The 22,800-nt window shown below is 35.3% G+C and overlaps 1 protein-coding gene across 1 annotated transcript in view; it reads right to left on the reverse strand.

The window, feature by feature from the left end:
- LOC106716800 (sodium/potassium/calcium exchanger Nckx30C) overlaps positions 1–22,800 on the reverse strand; it is a 64,797-nt gene that overhangs the window by 37,408 nt on the left and 4,589 nt on the right. Inside the window, exon 2 of the mRNA XM_014510413.2 lies at positions 22,514–22,537. Coding sequence (XP_014365899.1) covers positions 22,514–22,537 — 24 coding nt within the window. The remainder of the gene's footprint in view (positions 1–22,513; positions 22,538–22,800) is intronic.

Here is a 22,800-nt window from a genome sequence, read left to right on the forward strand (position 1 = left end):
TATCTTGCTCCCTGATCCTTACTTGAGGGAACATTTCCCGGATATCAGCAGTGAGAGCAATACGACCCTCGCGAAACCGAAATAAAATACCTAACAAAGGCTGAAGCAGGTCTGGGCCAGGTGCTTTACGGCGCACCCATCTGGGCGGATACTCTGACCGCCCGGACTCGAGCCCTGCTGCGAAAGCCGCAGAGGGTCATGGCGGTCAGAGTAACTCGTGGTTATCGCACCGTGTCGTGCGACGCGGCCTGTGTGCTGGCGGGGACGCCGCCATGGGACCTAGACGCGGAGGTGCTCTCCGGCGCCTACTGGCGGAGAGTGGATGCCCGATCCCGGGGGGAGATCCCTCCCCCGGATCAGGAGAGTGCGTGGCGGCGGGCGGCGGAGGCGCAGCTCGTCACCGAATGGCGGGAGCGGCTGCTTACGGCGTCCGCCGGCCAACGCACCATTGAGGCGATCCGGCCCGTCCTCGAGCTCTGGACGGGTCGGAAGCACGGGGCTCTCTCGTTCCGTCTGGTGCAGGTGCTCTCGGGACATGGTTGTTTCGGGGCGTATCTGTGCCGGATTGCGCGACGAGAGCCCAGTGCGAGGTGCCATGAGTGCGGCCACGCTGAGGACTCGGCCCAACACACTCTGGAGTCGTGTGTGCACTGGTCGGCCCAGCGCGCCGCACTCGTGGCAGAAATCGGGACGGACCTCTCGCTGCCCGCTGTCGTCAACGCGATGGTGGGTAGCGAGAGCTCCTGGAACGCTGTCGCCTCCTTCTGCGAGGAGGTGATGGCGCTGAAGGAGGCGGCGGAACGACGGCGGGAGGAGGACGCAGCCGCGGACCCTCTTCGCCGTCGACGCGATGGGCGCAGGCGGCAGGCGCATTCCCGCCGTCTGCCTCCCTAAATGGAAGAGCTCCGGGCGATGGACGGCCTATTGCCCTATCGCCCGCCAAACTTTCGGGTGTAAGGCGCTCCCTAGCATTGGGTGCGCCTTAAGACGTGTGTTGTGGGGACTCCCTACATCTTTGTCCCCACAAGAGGAGAGTCCAGGTGGACAACGCCGGCTGGGTCGCGGAAGATTGCGCAAGTGTTCCCGTGACCCAGCCACAAGGCGGAATGAAGGGCCCGAGGGGTTTTAGTGGGTATGGCCGAACGACTTTAGGCGAGTCCCACACTCCCTGCGCCACTGCACATACAGGCCCGGCGCAGGGGTGCGTAACTGCATTTCCCCTCGTACAAAAAAAAAAAAAAAAAAGGTCTGGGCCAGGTAACAACAAAGAGTTTAGGCTGACGCCCTCATTCGTAGCTGCGGCGTCGTGAACTACACGAAGCTTACGTTTCTGAGGGTGGTACACGCCAAAATGGGGTAAATAGAGCCTCATAAAAGAAGATTGTTTATTTTTAATGTGGTTGGTGTAGTATGACTCAGGAGCACATTCTTCTGCGTAACCTTTCGCTATCATGTTTGAAATGAACACGTCATATGCTTTTGCAAAGTCAGCGTCTTTAGCCATGCGCCTTTCTAGACTTAAAAATCGTGACATGGCTTGTGGGTAGCTGTCGGGAATGCGCTGTATATCGTCACGCCACGGCATACCAACCTCAAATCGACCAGAAGTGGGGAGACGTCTAGCAGTTTTTTCTAAGATCTCGACTGCACGTTTATCTGCCTTAGAATGTAGAGTTTCTTTTTTAGAAATACCTAATGAATCAATTTTGTATTGTTCCCTAATAAGAGAGTCTAATTTCTCGTCATCGGAAGGTTCGATACACACACCGTGGTTAACAAACTCCACTAGTTTAGTTTTACTGCTCGCGATTCCATAAAGCACCCAGCCTAAGGCAGTTAAACAGGCAACGGGTTCATTCTTACCACCACACCTTACCTCGCTGCTGATGGACAAATGCCAATGCTCTGCCCCAATTAAAACTGATGGAGTAGCATCTTCGTAAGTTACGTTGCAAGGTAAATCTGCTAAATGTGCAAAAGAAGCAATAGTTTCCTGCCTAATTGTTTGAGGACGCAGAGATAAAGACTCCATAGCTCTCGCATTTTTCACTAAAAATGTGTCTCGTGTGTGCCTACCCTTAATGTGAAAATCTACATACGATATCGTAGCGTTTCTACTAAGACCACCTATACCATTGACCGTTATTTTCTGGTGAGGCCCTGTCGCACCTATTTGAGCAGCAATACTTGAGTCGATGAGCGTAGCAGTGCTACCGTCGTCGAGAAGTGCGTAAACATTGCAACTTCCTGAGGGACCAGAGACAGTAACAGGTAAGATTTTCAGAAATACACGTGGGCACATAGTTAAGATAGAGCTGGGTTCTTGAACACCTGTAGACGTGGTAGAAATTATTACCTTTTCGACAGATGTAGGCTCGTGCTGCGTAGTCGAATGATCATTTTCGGCGGATTGCGTGTCGAACGTAGTATTGATAGAAGAAGCGGGTTGTTTACCATGCAGTAACGGATGATGACGTAATAAACACCCATCGACACCACAAGGGTTAACTTTACATGTTTTCCATTGATGTGAATAACGCTTAAGACATCTATAACACGCTTTTACCTCACGCAGCCATACCCACCTTTCATCAACAGATAAGGCTTTGAACTCGGAACATGACTTAATATTGTGATCTTTTTTGCAAAACGCGCATTCAGGCTTTTGAGTAGACACCACCTTAGAATTAGGTTTAGAGTGTGTGAATGTGAATGTTTTCCCGTTTATACGGTTTGTTTACTTGAGAGTTTTGTGGTGAATGTTGGATTGAGCAAGATTCCGGTGATAAACCGAACCGAATAAGTTGATCTAACTCGCGCCTCAAAAAATCAGACATAATCTCCAATTTAGGACGGCCTGTAGTATCTTGCATAGCGAAGTCCGTCCATCTTACTTTAGTAACCGGGTTTAATTTTCCTAAGACGGCGTGAAATAGTTCTGGAGAGTGCAAGTACTCAACTTGTTCCAGTATTTTAAAAGAAGATATAGAATTACGTACCTTATTCGTTATTGTAACTAACTCTTTCAAATCATTTCCCAAACGTGGTAAATTTTTAAGAGCGGAGACTTCCTTAAATACTATAATTTCTGGGCGAGCGAAGTTCTCCTCCAGAGCTCTAATTATATCGTTTGGGTCCTCTGTAGCCAGCAACAGAGACCCAACTGCATCTCGGGCCGCGCCGCGAAGAGCATTTTGTAACCTACTAATATTTTCAATATCTGAAAAATTGCTTTTGGTTAAATCAAAAATACGTTTAAAATGTAGCCATGTTAAGGCGTCTCCGTCGAAAGGAAACAATTCCATCTTATGTTTATGACGGTGCGAAGTAGCAAGCGCCTTGGCCGCAGCTGCAGTGTCAGCAATAGCTTGAAGCAGGCTACTCTGATCAAGCTCCGTGGAAATGAGCGGTCGTGTTAGCACGGCCGCCTCGGACGCTTTAGTGACGTTTGAAAGTTGCTTCTGAAGAACAAAACGATTAATAGGGGATGCAGTTGACCCAGTGGCCGGCAGAGATGCCTGGTGGCCGGGAGGCGGAACCACTAATGGCTCACGCCCTACTGCGGGAATGCCTCTATTACCTGTATCTTCGCCAACGCATAGCACGGCCGCCTCGGACGGCCTCGTGACGTTTGAAAGTTGCTTCTGGTGAAAAAAACGGTTAATAGGGAATGCAGTTGACCCAGTGGCCGGCAGAGATGCCTGGTGGCCGGGAGGCGGAACCATTACTTGCTCGCGCCCTACTGCAGGGATGCCTCTAATAACTGTATTTTCGCCAACGCAATCTGGCTGTCCTAAACTTTGTACCCATCTTTCTGTTCTTTCTCCGCTGATCCTGGCCGAACCACTGCGACTGCTGCGACTTGAAGCGGCTTCCGCGTCGAGAGCGGCAAGTTCGGCCTGCAGTTCGCCCTCCTCTACCTGACGACGGAGTGCTGCCAGCCGACTTTCTCGTTGCCTCTCGCGTTCGGCCAGCTGCCTCTCGCGTTCGGCCAGCTGCCTCTCGCGTTCGGCCAGCTGTAGCTCACGCTGCCTTTCATTTTCAGCGAGCTCCTGCTCGTGCTCAAGACGTCGGCGCAGAGCCAGGGCCTCTACGGCTGCCCTTTGAGCCTTAATTGTGGACGACGAGCGTGATGACTTTGATTTAGACGTCTCACTTAGGGCAACGGTGTCTACATGTTGGGAACTAGTCGCAGGGCTTGTCGGCATGATTTTACTTTTACTGCGGGTGATCATAAGGTGAAAAAAAATAAATAAATAAAGTAGTGAAAATGAAAGCAAATACTACGAAATGAATGAATAACTAAAGTTACGTAATGAAAAATAGGTACGCTGGAAACTTACGGGTGAAGGACCAAAATGAAACGAACAAAATGAAATGAACAAACCAATTACTCTGCAAATGACTATATTTAAATAAATAACAAATAATTAACAAACAGAAAGAAAAAGGGTATTCGACAGCCAAACGTCAAGAAAAAATATTAATGTGATTGTCAATAATAGAAAACTACATCGGCTATCAAAAAAGCAAAGAGGTCCGCAACAATACTTTAACATTTATAATTTTTTCGAACCTTGCTAAAGTACCGCTTTTTGCTAGTTGTTTTATAATAATGTTATTTTATAATAATACTTTAATGGTATGCATAGATTGTATGTCTACGAAGAGTTACGAAGGAAGTGACAAAAAATACAGATAAATTGAGAACCTCCTAAAAAAATTAAATGAATAAGGAAGTGACTGAAATGACGCGTTGCGTTGTGGAATAGTCTGTCCTCGGCGGTATTTCCAAACCGCTACGACTTAGGGTCCTTCAAGAAACGAGCGTATCACCTTCTCAAAGGCCGGCAACGCATCTGCGATTCCTCTGGTATTGTAGATGTTCATGGGCGTCGATGAACAACTTGGTGTTCCCGCTGCTCGTTTGCCACCTTCTCTTATATAAAAAAATGACGAATCGATTTGAATGTCGAAAACCTGTTATGCTGACATTACATAGAATGTCATATTAAAATCTATATGAGAAAGTTACTATTATTAATGTTTTGTAAATATATTCAAATTATACAGCAGATGCTTAAATATTATTTAATTACCATTTATTTAAAGTTAGGTTAACAATACGAATTATATTTAACCAACACATGTCAAGTCTGTGAAGGGATCCGCCATTTTGTCTTGCTCACGAAAAACGAAGATTGATTGCGTTGGTTTTTATAAAAACTTTTTTTTTGTACACAATGTACGTGACCTAAAAAGAATCTCGTCAAAGAGTTTATTTATTAGATGTTTTATATTAATAGGTTAAAATAATAAGATAATTAATCACATTTTCACTTAAAAACTCCATCCATGTTTTGCACATGCTTGTTAATTACGATTTTATTAATTTACGTGTAAAATTGCATTTATTTTTTGTACTCAGATTTAAAAACTAAATTCATTCCTAAAGAAACTGATTTACGCGTATATTTTGTCACCTTACGTGTTGCAACAAAGTTCTCTATTTGTCAATAAGCCCTATGTAGATTACTTGTCATCAACGAGTACGTGACGCTTTTTTTTGCATTTATATGGCTTTTATTGTATTGATGGGTTTCCTAATGCGAATTCTTTATTGGTACATTACAAATGAAACTAACAAAGCGTTAAAATTAAATATTTTAATCTTTTACATGTTTAATCTAATTTGTATCAACAGAGATAGAAAATAATAGATACCTTTTTCATATAATACGTTTGTAAATGTATGAGGAAAAATGTATGCGTCAATATGTCACCTACCGTTTGTGAATGCTGCCAGTTTCTTATATGCCTACGAAAATTGTAAAGAGCTTGTAAAATTGCTCAAATATTTACAATTTTCGTTTACGATTCACGATATGATAATGTGACCAATCAGGTTGGACATTGTTTTCTCTTAATTGATGACAGCCAATAAAGTGTCACGGGAATTCAATTTAAACCAATCTTTACAAATTTACGAAATATATGAATCTTTATGAATTTTGCAATTTAATTTATTCGATACTAGCTTTTACCCGCGACTCCGTCCGCGCGGAATAAAAAAATAGAAAACGGGTTAAAAATTATCCTATGTCCGTGTCCTGGTTCTAAGCTACCTGCCCACCAATTTTCAGTCAAATCGATTCAGCCGTTCTTGAGTTATAAGTAGTGTAACTAACACGACTTTCTGACTATATATATAGATAGATACAATTTCATTTTGCCTAGACATATTACAAAAAGATAGTAGCAGCGATCGATCGGCGACTTATATATGTAGATAATTGCCTGTCGAGGCATGAGGTGGGCTATCCCCTACAAGTGGGGGCTCACGTCAGACAAATGCAATCAATCGCCGTTGATTCGATTCATCGGAGCCCTTAACGATTTATATTCGATTAATTACAGCAAACCTCGTTCAGGTTTAAAAACGTGTGAAGAATTTTATATTTTATTGGGTGGAGTAAAGTTTTATTGCAGTAGGGATAAAGATAATTTATTCGAAGTGGCCACTTATATGTTACCATCATTTTTAAAACAGAATCGTTTTTGTCATCTAATTTTTTTGTATAGTCGAACAAGGCTACCTGGCCTGGTGAGAGAGACGCCGTTGCATAAATAAAATCATGAAATGGTAGTTATAGTAAGAAAATGATCTTGAGATACTTTCTGGTCCGATAGCCCTGTCGGTCTATACTAGAGAATTTATTTAAATATACGATATACCACTGAAATGATTGTGTCCTTTCTCTAACAAGAATATTAATCTTCCAAATAAATCTTATTTAAGAAGGTAATGGATCAATAAAATAAACTAAGCCAAAGTACATGTTTTAAGCTTATTTTTCTGCTGTAATTAGCAGAAATACTTATGTTTTATTTTGGCTAATTATAAAAAAATACCTCACCTTCTTACCATGTTGTATTTGGACTTGATAATAAATTAAATCTGAAATAATATATCTGATATCGCCGCTCCCATCCAGCTTAATCAAAAGACCTTCTTCAAAATCAAATTTAAAAAAAAACTTATATAATAATTAAATCTAGACAAACGGAAGCTCGCCCGCATTAGGATTTATCTAGCACTAGAATCTGTCCAAACTTAGACCATGCTCTAGATACGCTATAGATCTAGATTCTAGATAATCCTCATGATTTATGATTCAAGTAATGTTAACTGCATAACATACATGGAACAACAAGACATAATATGATATGGTTATATCTGTTATATGACATATGACGAACTATGTAATGGTTTCTAATTTGTCGATCAAAAAACTCTTAATTCATTGTAAAAATGTATTTTCTATAATCTAAATAATATCATGCAGCAAATACTGAAAAAAAAAATGAAATGCTGTTAAGGTCAATGTATATTTCATCATCATCATCAGCTAACTATACGTCTCCACTGAGGGGTTCGGAGCCTACTCTAAGTTAGCGGTGACTAGGCCATAGTCAACCACGACGGCCAAGTGTTCGTTGACTTCACACATATCTTTGAATTTCTTCTCAGATATGTGCAACATCACGATGTTTTCCTTCACCGTAAGAACGTCGGATAAATATACATATGTAAATCGAAAACATATTGGTACATGGCGGGATTTGAACTGAGCCACCGACGATTTATCAAAAACTGACGGTATATTGTAAACTGAAGAGAATAATTGACAAGATAATATTTATATTATGAATTTCAATAAATATTTTGAGGAAAAAAAACTGATTAATAATTGTCTGAATCTAGAACAAAAAATCTGGAAAACAATAAGTATCGTGATAGTGAACGAATAGTTCTAAAAGAGCTGACATACTTATTTAAAATTCATGTTCCATTTTGAGTTAACCCTTAAAGTAAAAAGGGAAGTTCGAGTTGACAAAAGACATACCAATAGGAGAGTGCGAATAGCTAATCGTTCATTTCTCATTTAAATCCCAAAAGAATACTTCAAAGGTTTAATGTGCCACTTCTTATTTAGCTTTTGTTTATCTAACACTAGCTGTCGCAAGTTACTCCATCAGCACGGAATTAAAATAACGTAATAAGTAGCCAAATTTCATCAAGGATCCGTTCAGTCGATCCAGAGATACTTACAAACAAATATCCATCCATCCATCTTAAAATTCGCATTTATAATATTAGTAAGATATGGAAGATGTTTCTTATTATACAAGTTATTTATTTAATGTATACGTATAAATTTAATCAGGAGTTCAACATTATGCTGGCATAACTTTAGTGGTAATGAAATGCTTCCAGTAAAAGTTAGAGCCCGAATGCTTTTTAACTAGGCTTCTAGTTTGAAAACTAGGCTATACTTAGTCTTGAGCCGTTAAAGTAAGGTTAGGAATTTGTTGTGTAGTTTATTACCATGAGACAGTTGTACAAAAATAATCGTCATCTAGTCATAAGATTGGTTTTAGCTTAAATTTTAAATTATTTGTATTTGTACTTACGTATTTTTTATGGTCATTATTTAGACAAGAGTTTGAGATTCTTTCGTTGATCGTACGTAAATTGTAATTTAATCTGTCAACTTAGGAATTTCGTAAACAAATACCCATCTTCTTGATTTCGTATAAAACAAAACACGATTTAATAAAAGTCAATGCGATTTCCTAAATAGAATGTAGATGAAATTGAAAAAGCAAAATCATGAGACAAGTGTTCCAATAAGATGCGATGGTGGCTCCATCTTTTTCTATTTTATGTCCGCCTGTTACATCGGTTTTCGATTTACCAAAGTATTTTGTATTAGCATTGTCTGTCTCTTTCAATTTGTATCGCAAAATTTGAAAAGTAACCATTTTTAATTCGTTCTATAAAAAAACATTTTCTATTGTTTTAGCAATAAAACATTTATTACAGAGGATCTTTTCTGCATGTCGTGAGAAATGAAACTTCGCGTTGCATGCTCGTGCATCGACCGTCTTCAAGCAACAAAATTTTCATACATGTCTTGACGAAAGAAATTTATCATATACACAGGATGTTACGAAAAGGATCTTATAACACTTCTTAACGTTAACAGGAGGGGACGCTAGTGAACTGTCATAGTTTAGTTTGATTTATCACCAATGGATAGATAGCCTAATAGGTTATCTATTATTATATCTGAAATTCTTTTGTCTTGACACTTGTTCCTAACCTCGTGTTGACGGGCAGCGAACTTATATATATTTATATACGAATATACAATACTAGCTTTTACCCGCGACTCCGTCCGCGCGGAATGAAAAAAAAAAAGAAAACGGGGTAAAAATTATCCTATGTCCTATTCCTGGTTCTAAGCTACCTGCTCACCAATTTTCAGTCAAATCGATTCAGCCGTTCTTGAGTTATGAATAGTGTAACTAACACGACTTTCTTTTATATATATATAGATAGATAGATTATTAATTAGTCAATTTCTTTTACTACTATTGTATAAATCAAATGCATTTAAAGTGTTGTAAGGTCATTTCATATGTCTTATTGCGCGTTTAAGGATATTAATAAATATTCTTTGGTAACTTTAACATTAAAAATGGCTTAGTTATTATCTAGTATTGGGTTGAGAAAAGCATTTGGGATATTGCCAGTCGTATGGAGCCAAGAATGAAATGTTAAACTACTTTGAAATCAGATCTCGATAAGAATTACGGAAACTATGATAATAATAAAAGTTATATAGGTCTCGAAATATTTTATTCAGAGTTTTAAGAGAAGAATAAGGGCAGTCTCTTACTATATGTTATTTCGTACGAGAAATACAAAACGATGTAGGCATTACGTAACTTTAAAAACTTTACTTATAAGGTGGCAAACGAGTAAGCGGCCACCAGAATTCGCAGAAACGACGAAGAGACCACTGTCCATAGTCATCCACAATTGCAGATGCATTGTCTATCTTTAATCGAGGGAGAAGGAGGCGCACAGAAAGAGAACGTTTCCGTTTTTCTTCCCGTTCTTGTAAGACTAAAGAAAGAGGACTAAATTTAAGACTCCGGAACGCACCCACATCAGTCGAAACGCGGAATTACTTCCACTTCACGCCTATCTTCTGTGTGGTCGTGTTATTGCACCGGGTGAGTCGGACATTCATGCAACAGATGGTGCTGCTGGCGTTGTAGTTGTAGACAACTGTTAAAGTTTTCTTTAAATTTCTTAGATATAAGAATGAAAAATTATATTGTAAGACAACAATTGTACAAACGATGCGATACATCATGTAAAATGTAATCTTAAATACCCATTTGTAAGGTTTTCTTTGCATTAGCCGGGTATTTAGTTGCCCTACAATCGGCACGAGTGAGATTTCGACGTGAAACTTTTGCTCGGTCGAAAGCTCGAAATGGGTCGCAGCGAGCTTTTTAGGGTTACGCTCGGAAATACAACGGGGTCAAGTGACAGTAAGTCGGGGGAGCCCCCCCCTAAGGGGGAGTGAAAAATAAATTTATTTTCACAGCTGCTCGAAAAAATGTTCTCATAAACATGCCACTAATTTATTCTGGTGTTTTGTTAGAATTTTTTTTTTGTTTTTGTTTCTTGTTTTTGTTTTTCGTGTCGGGGTTAAAGTTGAGTTGGATTAAATGTGCGTGAGACATCTGAAATATTATGGAGAATCATATTTTATATATATTTTATTTCGCTTTGCATTATCTTACTAATATTATAAATGCGAATGTTTAGATGGATGTTTTACGGTGTATCGAGAACGGCTCAACGGATCTTGATGAATTTTTTAAGCAAGTGTCTATTGACAAAAATTAGTATAGTTTATTTTTTGCAGTTGATACTCAACAACTCAAAATATTAACAGTCTTCTTTTGTTTTAAAATAAGTAAAAATCAAAGACGGAAAAGTTAAAGACTTTATTACATAGTAAATGCCAGTACATTTTGCCAGTATTAAAAGTCAAAGAGACGAAGTTAAAAAGCCGCATTAAGATAAAGGTCAGAAGATCTTTATGCAGATGTAGTTTAAAACATTTGTTTTAATTTATGCGGAACCAAAACGTATTCATTTAGAGGCACGTCTGACCGCGCACATTTCAGATTCAGTGGCGCCCACGGTGCCACGTTAGTGGGTCGCGTAGGAAATGTAAATTAGCTTAATATCGGAGGTGAGTCGAATTTTAGCAACTTGAATTTTAAACTGTAGGCACCTCTGCATTTATATCAAAAATGCGTCATGACACGTGGGTGTTACTGTTGAAAATTTTAAAGTAAACAAACTTTAATATTTTCAAAAAAAAAATGGATAAGTAGATAATTCAAGACTTAGAAAAAAAAATAAGTTCTATATATTTTAAGTTAGTTACTTAAGGTAGATTTATCTTGCTAAATTAACACTTATTTGTTACTTAGTAAAAGAAATGCGCACTGAGGCTTAATCGACCCTTTTTCTTAATAATTATTTTTTATTAACTTTATTAACTTAGTTATAAGTTATGAGATGTGACACTAGGCTGGAAGGGGAGGACAGGGGAGGGGATACAGAATGTAGGTTAGTGGAGAATGAACAAGTTACGTTTATTGCTGTCAAAGCGGTTCTTCACGAGAGCGCTAATATGCCACTTGCAACATCTTGACATTTTATGTTTCTTATGTTCTATATAAAGTCACGTATAAATAATTTTATTTACAAAAATTAAATATAGTAGAAATCCCTTAAAGCGACATACGTTGAAAACAAACATCGGTTATAGTGACCAAAAACGTAGATCCCTTCTGAACATCATGTCCCTTGAAAAATATAATAATCCAAATATTAATTTAAAAAAAAATAACACGATGTTTATTGTCCAGTTTTGACTTTATCAATATTAGACAAAGAACTTTAGTGCTAGAAAAGAAAAGAGTAACTTCATATTTCAATACAAATATATATAACTATATGCGAATAATGACATAAAGGAAAATAAAAAAGAAATGTTCCAATATTTTGAGTAAAATAAAATTTAGAAATATAGAGACCTTCATCCCAATTAAGTTAAATAACTTTTATGACGCTCTGTTGCTTAACATCAATTTATAGCAGTTCTGAAATTATCATAATACTTGAAATGAGTTTTAATTTTCAGGGTTTTTTCGCGTTAATAAACTGTTATGCCGTGCCTGTTATTATACCTCCCGTCCTCTGTCTAATCCACTTCCCCTTCCCATACTTTCCTTATTAAAGGGTGGGAAGGGAAAGTGGATTAAATTAAAAAAAATAAAAAAAAACGTGGATTAAAATTAGGCCCCCGACACCATTAGTTATTATACCTGCTACGTTTTAAGAGAATATGTTTCCGTTTCTTTTGAATGGTTATAAATATTAATTTACATTGTCTAAATTGTCAGATATACAAAGCACATAATCAAAAGGAAAAAAAAGTACAGTTAAAACATAAAAAACCAAGCTTTAATTAATTAAAATAAATCTGAAGACTTACTTACGCTTCATAGACAAAGAAACAAATAGAAAGGACTCGAGTTATTAATCAATTGGAACGTTTAATAAGTCTTTGTGTGGCCACGTCGTTTGAAATATATAAGTCTGTTTGTCACAGCCATTTGCAGCTTGCGGACTGTATTGAAAAGAATTACGCTTTTAATACTCGTACTATCTCAGATAATTCTACGAGTATATATTTTTTTCATTCAAAAAGACACTAACCGTTGGTTGCCTAAACCAAAATCCTTGTACAAAATAAATAGTCTCTTACATGATCTTTGACAAAATAGAAAAAAAACTATTTTTTAAACTGGGATATTGGCGTCAGAAACCAACGATTCGACGATTAACATTTATTTTATGTATTTATACAGCTTGAAATACCTATGTAATGAAAATAATTTAGAACATCTGATAAACTTTAGTCAATATTGTTCAAAAATACAGTATGAAGTTGAGAGAATTCATTTTAAAAATCAAATCGCCAGTTAAATCGATAGAGCATGCTTTTGCTGTTGCTGTTTAAATCAATTAAACTATTTAGATTGTATTGGTAAATGGAGTGAAATCATACTAATATTATAAATGGGAATGTTTAGATAGATTGATGGATGGATGGATGGATGTTTGTTTGAAAGTATCTCCAGAACGGCTCAACGGATCTTGATAAAATTTGCCACAGATGTAGATCATAGTCTGGAAAAACACATAGGCTACTTATTACGTTCTATAATACCGCGCGGACGGAGTCCCGGGCGACAGCTAGTATGAAATAAATCAAGATCGATTACTGGATTCGAACGTAAATCTTCTGTTGTACTTTAAAATCCAAATAAGTACAAGTGACACAAAATTGTTTCTCTCACTCAACAAATTGTCTTTTGTTTTTCTTTTCGTTTTTAGAAGACAATGGAGGCGAGATAAGTCGAGATAGAAATAAAGAATCACATTACTTTAAGCTCAGTCGCTTTCGTTTTAGTGAATTTCTTTTTTTTTATAAAGAAAAGTTTATTTAACAAATGGCGTTTGACTGCCAGCTATTATTTATCAATTTTATAAAAGTAATCAATGATTAATAATAATAATTATTATTACATATTGCCAAATTGCATAAGTGTTAAATGAATTTTCCATTTTTTTTAAATATAAAGTGGTAAACGAGCGAGCGATCACTTGAATCCGCTTAACCACAATTGCAGAATACACCTCTGCCTATGCGTCCCTACCTCCGTCTAATTCACTTCCCCTTCCCATCCTTTCCTTATAAGAAAAGGGTGGGAAGGGAACGTGGACTCATTAGGCCTCCGACACTATTAGTACATTATATTACATACAATTCGAATTTGAAAATATAAATAGAATTGAGAAATATATTTCTCTAATCGTATTCTTTTGTATGAGTATTTTCTTTTGTATTATTCCTTTTAGTGTTAGATAGCGACCATTATAGATACATTGTAACCTACTTCATTGTTTTGTAACACGCGCGTGATCGATGGTTTCTCGTCTCGTATATGAGATAATAATAGCCTTTTTCTAAAGAGAGTACACAAAGCATTTACACATAGAACAATGAGTGTTTAAATATGTGTTACACAATGAAAATGTTAAACATTTTACATAATTTTGTAACTGCCGAGAACAATTTAAGAACGATAGCCAATTTGAAAATGGAATACTCTAAAAAGGAAACAATTGAATTTACAAGAATCGTTTTTTTAATTCATTTAAAAAAATCAATTGTTTTTACAATGAAATTAACTCATTAATATTTTTCTTAAATCTTACTAATATTATAAATGCGAAAATTTAGATGGATGGATGTTTGTTTAAAGGTATCTGTGTAACAGCTCAACGGATCTTGACGAAATTAAGCACAGAACAGTTTCAACAGTGGTAGATCCCGCAACAACATTTATTGGGTGCACGAATTGGCCGGGTCGACGGTTCAATACCGTATATACAATAATATACAATAATATACAATAATATACAATAATATACAATAATATACAATAATATACAATAATATACAATATCGGAGGCCTAATTTTAGTCCTAGGGAAGTGGATTCGGCGGAAGAGGGGACGCATAGGAAGAAGAAATATCCTCTTTCTGTGCGTCCCCTTCTCCGTTAATTAAAGGTAGGCAACGAATCTGCGGATGTCTATGGGCAACGGTCGCCTCGCTATTGTGGCGAATCCAGGTGGTCGTTTGCCACCTTATGATATAAAAAAAAAGATGTAGAACATAGTCTGGAAGAACACATAGGCTTATTACTAAGTTTTTTTAACACCACACGGACGGAATCTCGAGCAATTTACAATTTAATAAAAAAGACTAGCTTAGTATTATGTAATAAGGAAATTCGACCTCTTATTTTCAATCTATTCTAAGAACTTACACTAGTTTGCAATAATAACAGTCAGCTATCTTTACGTCTACCTATTCAAGGTCTTGCCATTTTGTACTGCGCAGTTAGTTCTATTTTAGCCCTAATTACGAAGTACGAAGAAATAGGCATTATTTTACACTGCCTAATAGACGAGGCAACTCTTTAATGTTCGAGAATGTTTCGCACAGTTTTCCCGTTGTCAGATGAGATTCCCTTTACAAGAACTAATTCGACTAATGGCATTTCGTTGTTGGCGGTTTCGTCTTTTAATTAACTAATTACATTCGTACTTTTCATCTTTTATTATTAGAATAAGCTAGGTATTAAAAATGAATGCATCGAAGCGTGAAAATGGGACATTCTGCTTTGACGTAGTTTGGAATACATTGTAAAAAGAGTCAATGGAGAACTCCAACTTTGCATTAAACTTAGACTGTTACATCTTTATTGAAATATTTCCACAGTCTAAATACAAAGTTAAAGCACGCAAGAAATCTATATATATAAAAGAAAGTCGTGTTAGTTACACTATTTATAACTCAAGAACGGCTGAATCGATTTGACTGAAAATTGGTGGGCAGGTAGCTTAGAACCAGGAAACGGACATAGGATAATTTTTACCCCGTTGTCTATTTTTTATTCCGCGCGGATAGAGTCGCGGGTAAAAGCTAGTATTATATAAACAAGTACATCAAGATCATATTCTAATCTATTTCTGTTAATCATTTTAACTAACGAATAGGAACTGATCGTCTATATATCCAATGATCTAGTCTACAACGCCGGAGGGAATACGCGCATCGAATTGTCTGAATTCGAAGCCGGCATAACAATGTCCAGACAATTATGATTCATGGCATTTAAGCCAATAGTACGTTAAATTGCACAACGAACCAAGCTATTGAGATGATATTATCGGAACATATATCGAGTATTATTTAGTGTTTGAAAACATCGATTATATATAAATACATGCGTAGATTAATGCAGAAGACAAGGTGGTGTACCAAGACCGAGATAATTAAATTTTTTTATTTCATATAAATACAAATTACAGTCAAAATCTGTTATAACGACATCGAAGGGACTACTCATATTGAGTCGTAAAAACCGATAGTTGTAACAACCGGTGACAGGTATTAATAGGAAAGATATGTAATAACATTCAGCCAGGACCTTTGATTTTGGTCAATTTAACCGGTATGTTGTTCTAAACGATGTCGCTATAAACGGTTTTGACTGTATTTCTTTACTTTGATCTCTTCTTGTGTATTATTGCACATTACTAACGCGTAAGTTGTCTACGGTTCGTAGCAGGTGCTACGAAACATCTGCAGTGGAGCACTGGTACTTGAACAGTAGTAATGGAGTTTGTATTACTTGTGGGTTGTTGCACATTGAAGCGATACTCGTATAATAAAGGAAACATATTTCTTAATAGTAATTTAATACAATATCTATATGTTAAAATTAAAATATTGTAAAGTAGTCAACGCAGTTTTTTCTTTAATATTTTTTTTTTAGTTTTGTTTCTTTTCATATAATTTATGAAATTAGTGCGATCACTTTTCAATAATAAAATACGAGAACGAAATACTTTTTTTTAAACCCAATTGAATTAGAAAAGAATCAGCGTCAAACTACGCTAAACTTATAAACAAAGAACAACATGAAAATGTTCGCATAATTCTGAATCCAGTTTAATGTAACGTATAGCATAGTTTCATCGGCTTTGATTTATAGTCACGCGATCTCAGCTATCTTGTCGCGTCATTTCCTGGTCCGTTACTAAGTAACGCGTGAAATACATGACTAACGATACCTACTTTTGACAACCACATCCTTTGCCCGCTTTTTTATATTTTGATAAAATTAATATATCTGTTAAATGAACTATTAAATAATTAACTATAAGAGATGATACATTAACAAAAGAAGAACTCAGAAATTCGTTAAGTCATAAATTAAATTCTCTGATCGTTGGTTTCTAAGACCCAAAATTTCTGTATAAAACATATCGACATCCCTCTCATTATGTTCGACAAAATAGAGATGCTTTAAACGGGTATTTTAGACTCAGAAACCATCGGTGGATGCTATAAAATTACAATTCATCAAGATTCCATAACATTATTAACAAACATTTAAATTGTAAAAGTAAATAGAACTCTACCTTGTTTACATAAAGTCGAAGTTCCTTTGTTTATAGTTTATTTCCCATAATTTGAATGTGCATAATCAAATAGGGAATTAAATGCTACTGACATTACATTGAGTGCCAACTCTAGATTATTGTCCCGTAATAGACACCATTATAATACAAGCTTCCACTTGAGAGCTTATCTTAATTGCTGCACGACTGGGAAATGCTATCTAGCTGTACCTTATATTTATAGACCATCTAGCTGTCGCTCGTGACTCCGTCCGTGCAGAATTAAAAGAAACTTAATAAGTAGGCTATGTGTTCTTTCAAACTATGTTCCACGTCTGTGCCAAATTTCATCAAAATCCCTTCAGCAGTTCCGGAGATACCTTCAAAAATCCATCCATCCATCCATCCATCTTAACATTTGTATTTATAATATTAGTAAGATAAGTTTAATGAAGAAGCTCCAATAGCGTAATGGTTAAGGGTACACATTAGCGTTCTAGTGATCGTGGGTTCGAATCCGCCAATCCACTGTTATACTTAACCATATCCTAAAACAATATCTTTCATGCTGACCTGGAATTGTTATAAGATATGTTACTAAATTAAATAATTATTGGTTAATAAAACCCTCCAATTAATTTAAAAAATCTATCTATAAATATCTCATTTTAGTTTATAACTTTTAAATAAAATGAAAGTATGAATACAAGTTTTGCTTTCGTTCTTTTCTTTAAAAAGTCGCGATGGTCTTGTTAAGAAACAAGAACTTGTTAAAAATGTATACAACAAAATAAATAGGACAACTTTTTATATTTATATTTGATTTAAATATTTAGTTTTCTATTTTGAAAATTACAAGGTAGCAAACGAGGAAGCGGCCACCAGAATCATCATCATCATCAGAAACATCCGCAATTGCAGATGCGTTGCCTACCATTAATCGACAGAGGAGGGACGCACGAAAAATAAGAATATTTTTCCTTCCTATGCATCTCCTCTTCCATCAAATCCATTTCCCCTTCCCATTCTTTCTATAGACTAAAAAGGTAAAAATCCGAACAAAAATTGGACAGTAAAAGACAGATAAATGTTTAAAAATAAAAAATTTAAACAGTGGAAAAATAATTCTTTTATTATAAAAGATTATGGTGTAGCGGTTTGGAAATAAGCGACAAAGCTAAAGTGAGCTTACATGCTAATTAAGTACTTAAGTAAACAATTTAACTGAAGGCTAAATCCCGCTTGCAACAACCTCCGCCGGATATTTTCCCCGGAGAGCTTTTTATTTAGCGTAATATTCACATTTTTCATTATGCTAAGGATTTTATAAAAATGTTAAAATTCTTCTCACTATGATATCATAAAAGAACCTCAACTCTCAACTTTTATGATCGCTTTATTTAAGGGGGATGAAAGATAATTTTAATCTTATATAAATTTCTTACAAATAATGTTTTTATTTACTTTATATTTCTAAGACATTTACCTAAATGTTTGTAAGTACAAATACATGCTAAGTGAACTACACCATCACTAGCCGTTGTCTGAGATTTCATCCGAAAAAAATAAGTAAAAAAACAACTGAGTACTGAAAATTGTTTGTCACAATTTCAAGTATTTGTGGAAAAGCGACATAAAGTAGTAGGAAAAGTTAGTAAAGCTTCGAAAATTTTGAAGCCCGTAATCATCGAAAGCAATTTGTTTTATGATTCAACAGAAAACAAGAGTTGTTATCTTAATAATGGAGATTTCGGGAACAATCCTGGATCGCGTGCTTGAATGTAATAAATCAAATGGCCGAATATCATTGTTGTATTAAGAATGATTTAGAACTGTTCGTGATTTATATTAATCATCACTCGATTATATTATGCGGTGGAATTTACTAGATAAATATTTAATTATTTGAATTGTCTAAAATCTTCTGTCAATCTCCGCCATTTTGACCACACCTACGGATAGATGGAAGACTCGAATAACCTCGAATATCTCTATAAATATTTTGTATTACAATAATATTTTATACTAATGTAAGCTAGAAGTCCATTTCTCATGACATCGGGAACAATTTGTAACATGAGATGGCGCGAAATATTAAGTGTCACCTGTGTGAAGGAACGGTAATAGTCGTGTATGTATGACGTCATACGTCATATGTCATTGGTCTTTGTCATAGTTTCCGCTATACAGGAAATGTAAGATTAATTCTATTTATTTATTCTGAAATACTAAGTCACTATACACTTTATTACCTATTGCTCAGGTTACGCAATGTAAATTTATTGACGACTTACAAAACAAAAAGAACTTGAAACAAAAAAACGAATACTTCTTTGTTGCATTCTAAGTCCTATTCTTAATAAATAAATGTTTTACAGCAGCTCGTAAGGTTTGTATCGGTCATAAAACTTTTAATAACATGGTCTTTGTAGATTCTTTCATTTGTTTCTTTTTAGGTTTTAACCATAAATATTAAATAATTTCATTATTCATAGACAATTTGTTTATTTTGAACATACTAAAAGAGGATTATATTTGATATTTTCATGAGAACTAAATTAACTGTCACAATGACATAATTTACAAAATAAATATATAAATAAAACGAGCTGTCTTTGAGACTTTATACTGAAGTTATATTAAGCAATTTTTTATAAAAAAAATGGCTTATGGTAAGATTAAATTATTATTATACAAATCTGTAGTACTCAAATATTAATTTTCTCCTGCAAAAGTCTTAGGGCATTAAATGTTACCAATTTTTTATTTTACAGAACCAATTCCTGAACAAATTGGAGATATTAATTTAGATAATTATTATCTTGATCATCAAACGTACAATAAAGCTGTATTTGTACACAAAAAGTTCTTACCAAAGAGTAAATCTCATAGAAAATATTGTGACCCTGAAGTCAATAATAATTTTGTTAAACTTAATACACAAGAGAAAAGTCAACAGTTTGATATTGGTCGTGATTTGCAAAAAGAATTTAATGAAAAGAGGAAAATTAAAAATAATTTACATGATGAATCAGTGTTAGCACAAACGGTAAAGTTTGCTAAAGATCTAGCGCCGAAAATAATACCTCCAAGTAGAGAGTTTTCTCCCACACCAATTGTTTACACTATAAAAACATCCAAGAAATCTGGGAAGAAGATTTCAAAGTGTTCCAGTCCACGAGAAAATGAATTAATGCCTGATATACATAAATCTAAAGATACGAGACATATTAAGAAAGATAAGATACCTATTTCAAAAGAAGATGTAAGTCAAAGTACACAGGACAATACTTCAGATGATATCCAAACAAATCAAAGTTCCACACTATCTCTTTCAGAAGCATTTGAAAATAAATTGAATAAAACACGGAATCATAGAAAACGTAAACAAGAAATTGAATCTAAATTGGATATCTCGAACGTCATGGAAGGTATAACTACTGCATTGGATAATACTAATAAAATAAAAATTCACGTAATGAACGACGAAGAGAGAAATATATTTTATGAAAGTATAAGAGATCCGATTGTGAATTCTATTAAAGAATATTTAAACCAAATCAAAAATCCATCAGAAATAGCTGCAGAAATGCAAGTTATATCACAGACACTAGCATCTAATATGGAAAAATTAGATTATGCAATACATAAACTTGAGAACATCGAAAGAAAAATTACAGATTATAGTGACAAAAAGACAAAAGTTATTATGTCTCCTAAGACAATATCATCTAAAGCATCAAGATTAGAAGAATTAGCAGAAGATATGCCTGATGTAAGAGAAATGAATGCAGAAGAAGAATACGAAACAACTTATAAGAAGACAATGGTTAGTAGAAGTGCAGTTGTAGCTATGAGTCCAAATGAATATAGAACAAGTAGAATGCCTGATAATTACGATCATGGAGAAAATGGACCAGTACAGGTGAATGTTACATACAGCCAGCTGGAATCTAAACAAGAACGCCCTAACAGAATTCCAGCCAGATTTTGCTGGACAGATGGGAATAGAAATAATTAGAAAAGCTTCCATAAGTTTTATTCCAACATTTGTGAAATACACATTACTTATAGATTTACTAGATTTTTCTGTTAGTTTTACATTTTTCATTGTATTTGTTGTTATTTTCATCTAGATATTATAAACATTTAGAATCTAATATTATAAATAATCACTACTATATTTTTATTGCTTGATGAATATGTTTTATTTCCTTTTATTAAAACCTCCGTATTTTTAAGCCTACAGAGCAGGCGAAACCCAAGCAATTTTTCATACGTGTTAATACTTTATGTTAAAGGGAAGTCGTAGCTAATAATTAATTGTGGTTATTTTTCATGCTTTGTTCTATATATTGTGACTCCAAATATTATAAACAGTGATAACTCTGTTTGTGGTTGAGCAAGCGGTGGAATCGATTACACATTATCTCAGAATGTGTGAAACATTTGCTGGTCTGTCGCAATATGTTACTGATAGTTGTTTTAAAATACTGTTACCAGTCATCAACACTATACTATGTTTCGATTACAAGATAATTATTTTTATTTGACAATTTATATAAATCATTTTATTTTTATTTTAATAATATGACTATGCCTTAGTTGCACAGGTTTGTTCAATGCGCACATATCTTTGAATTTCTACGCAGATATGTGCAGGATAAATATACGTATGGAATTCGAAAAATACATTAGTACATGAGGAACTTGGACGTGTATATTTCGGTCCAGTCCAGTCAAGCGCTCAACAACTGCGCCACTGACGCTCATAGATGCAATAACTAATGTATAACTATTCTCTGCAGACACTTATCTTGAAACATATTGACATCCTTTACATTATCTTTGGAAATATAGAGACAACAATATGGTTGAATACAAGTGACAGGGCAGTCGAAATAGATAGCTTACCTTTACGAGGCATAAGTTGAAAGACATATTATCTATTATATTTACAACAATTTTCAAGGTTTTCATTAATGATGTCTTCAGCGAAGTGATGAGCTAAGTACGTACGTTATAATTTAAAAAAAATTTAATTTATTCCTAAATTTCTTTATAAACTTAGTCTGCGATTACGAGGTTAATTTAATTATTAAAGTTTGTGAAACTTATTGTATCAGATTTCCTTCGAAGAAATGTTAATGTTCACAGCTTAAATAGCATTGATATATATTTTCTTTCGTACTACAATTCCAAGCAGTTGTATGAGTTTGTGTGCTATGTGAAGAGTATAATAGAGAAATTGTATGAAAAATATTTTTGTATATATGTGCGTATAGGCAATAAACAAGGCAAAAGCAAATGCAAAAATCAAAAAGAAATAATAAAAGTTTAAAAATTCATACGTTGAAAAGAACTCATGCAAAAAATGTTGTGTATCGTAGCTTTAAAATCTAATTTATATATATATATAACCTATCGCTTTGTGTTGATTTGGAAGCTATTAAGATAGTTGCAAAGCTGTAGAATTCGTAAAAAAAAATTAGATTGAAATGTTGCTTACAATAAGGCAATAACTCACCAAGGTTTGAGCGGCTGCCTGGTGCTGGAAAAACAGGCCTCAATCAGTAATGCCAGAAATAAAAGAAGATCGCGACAAGGTATAATGTAGTAGAAATAGTGTTATGTTCACGTGTGTATGTGCAGTGGTATTCAACCTTATTGAATAAGATATAAAGTTCAATTTTCAATACATATTCATAAATCTTACAAATTGAATCTAATTCTATATTTTGTGTCAGTTTTTATTCACGTTTTGTTTTTTTAATAAGAATTAGAAGCGGCAATCATGGAATGAAATGTATTTAC

The sequence above is a fragment of the Papilio machaon genome, chromosome 16 (genome assembly GCF_912999745.1).
Source record: "Papilio machaon chromosome 16, ilPapMach1.1, whole genome shotgun sequence".
In the NCBI taxonomy this organism is placed as follows: domain Eukaryota; kingdom Metazoa; phylum Arthropoda; class Insecta; order Lepidoptera; family Papilionidae; genus Papilio; species Papilio machaon.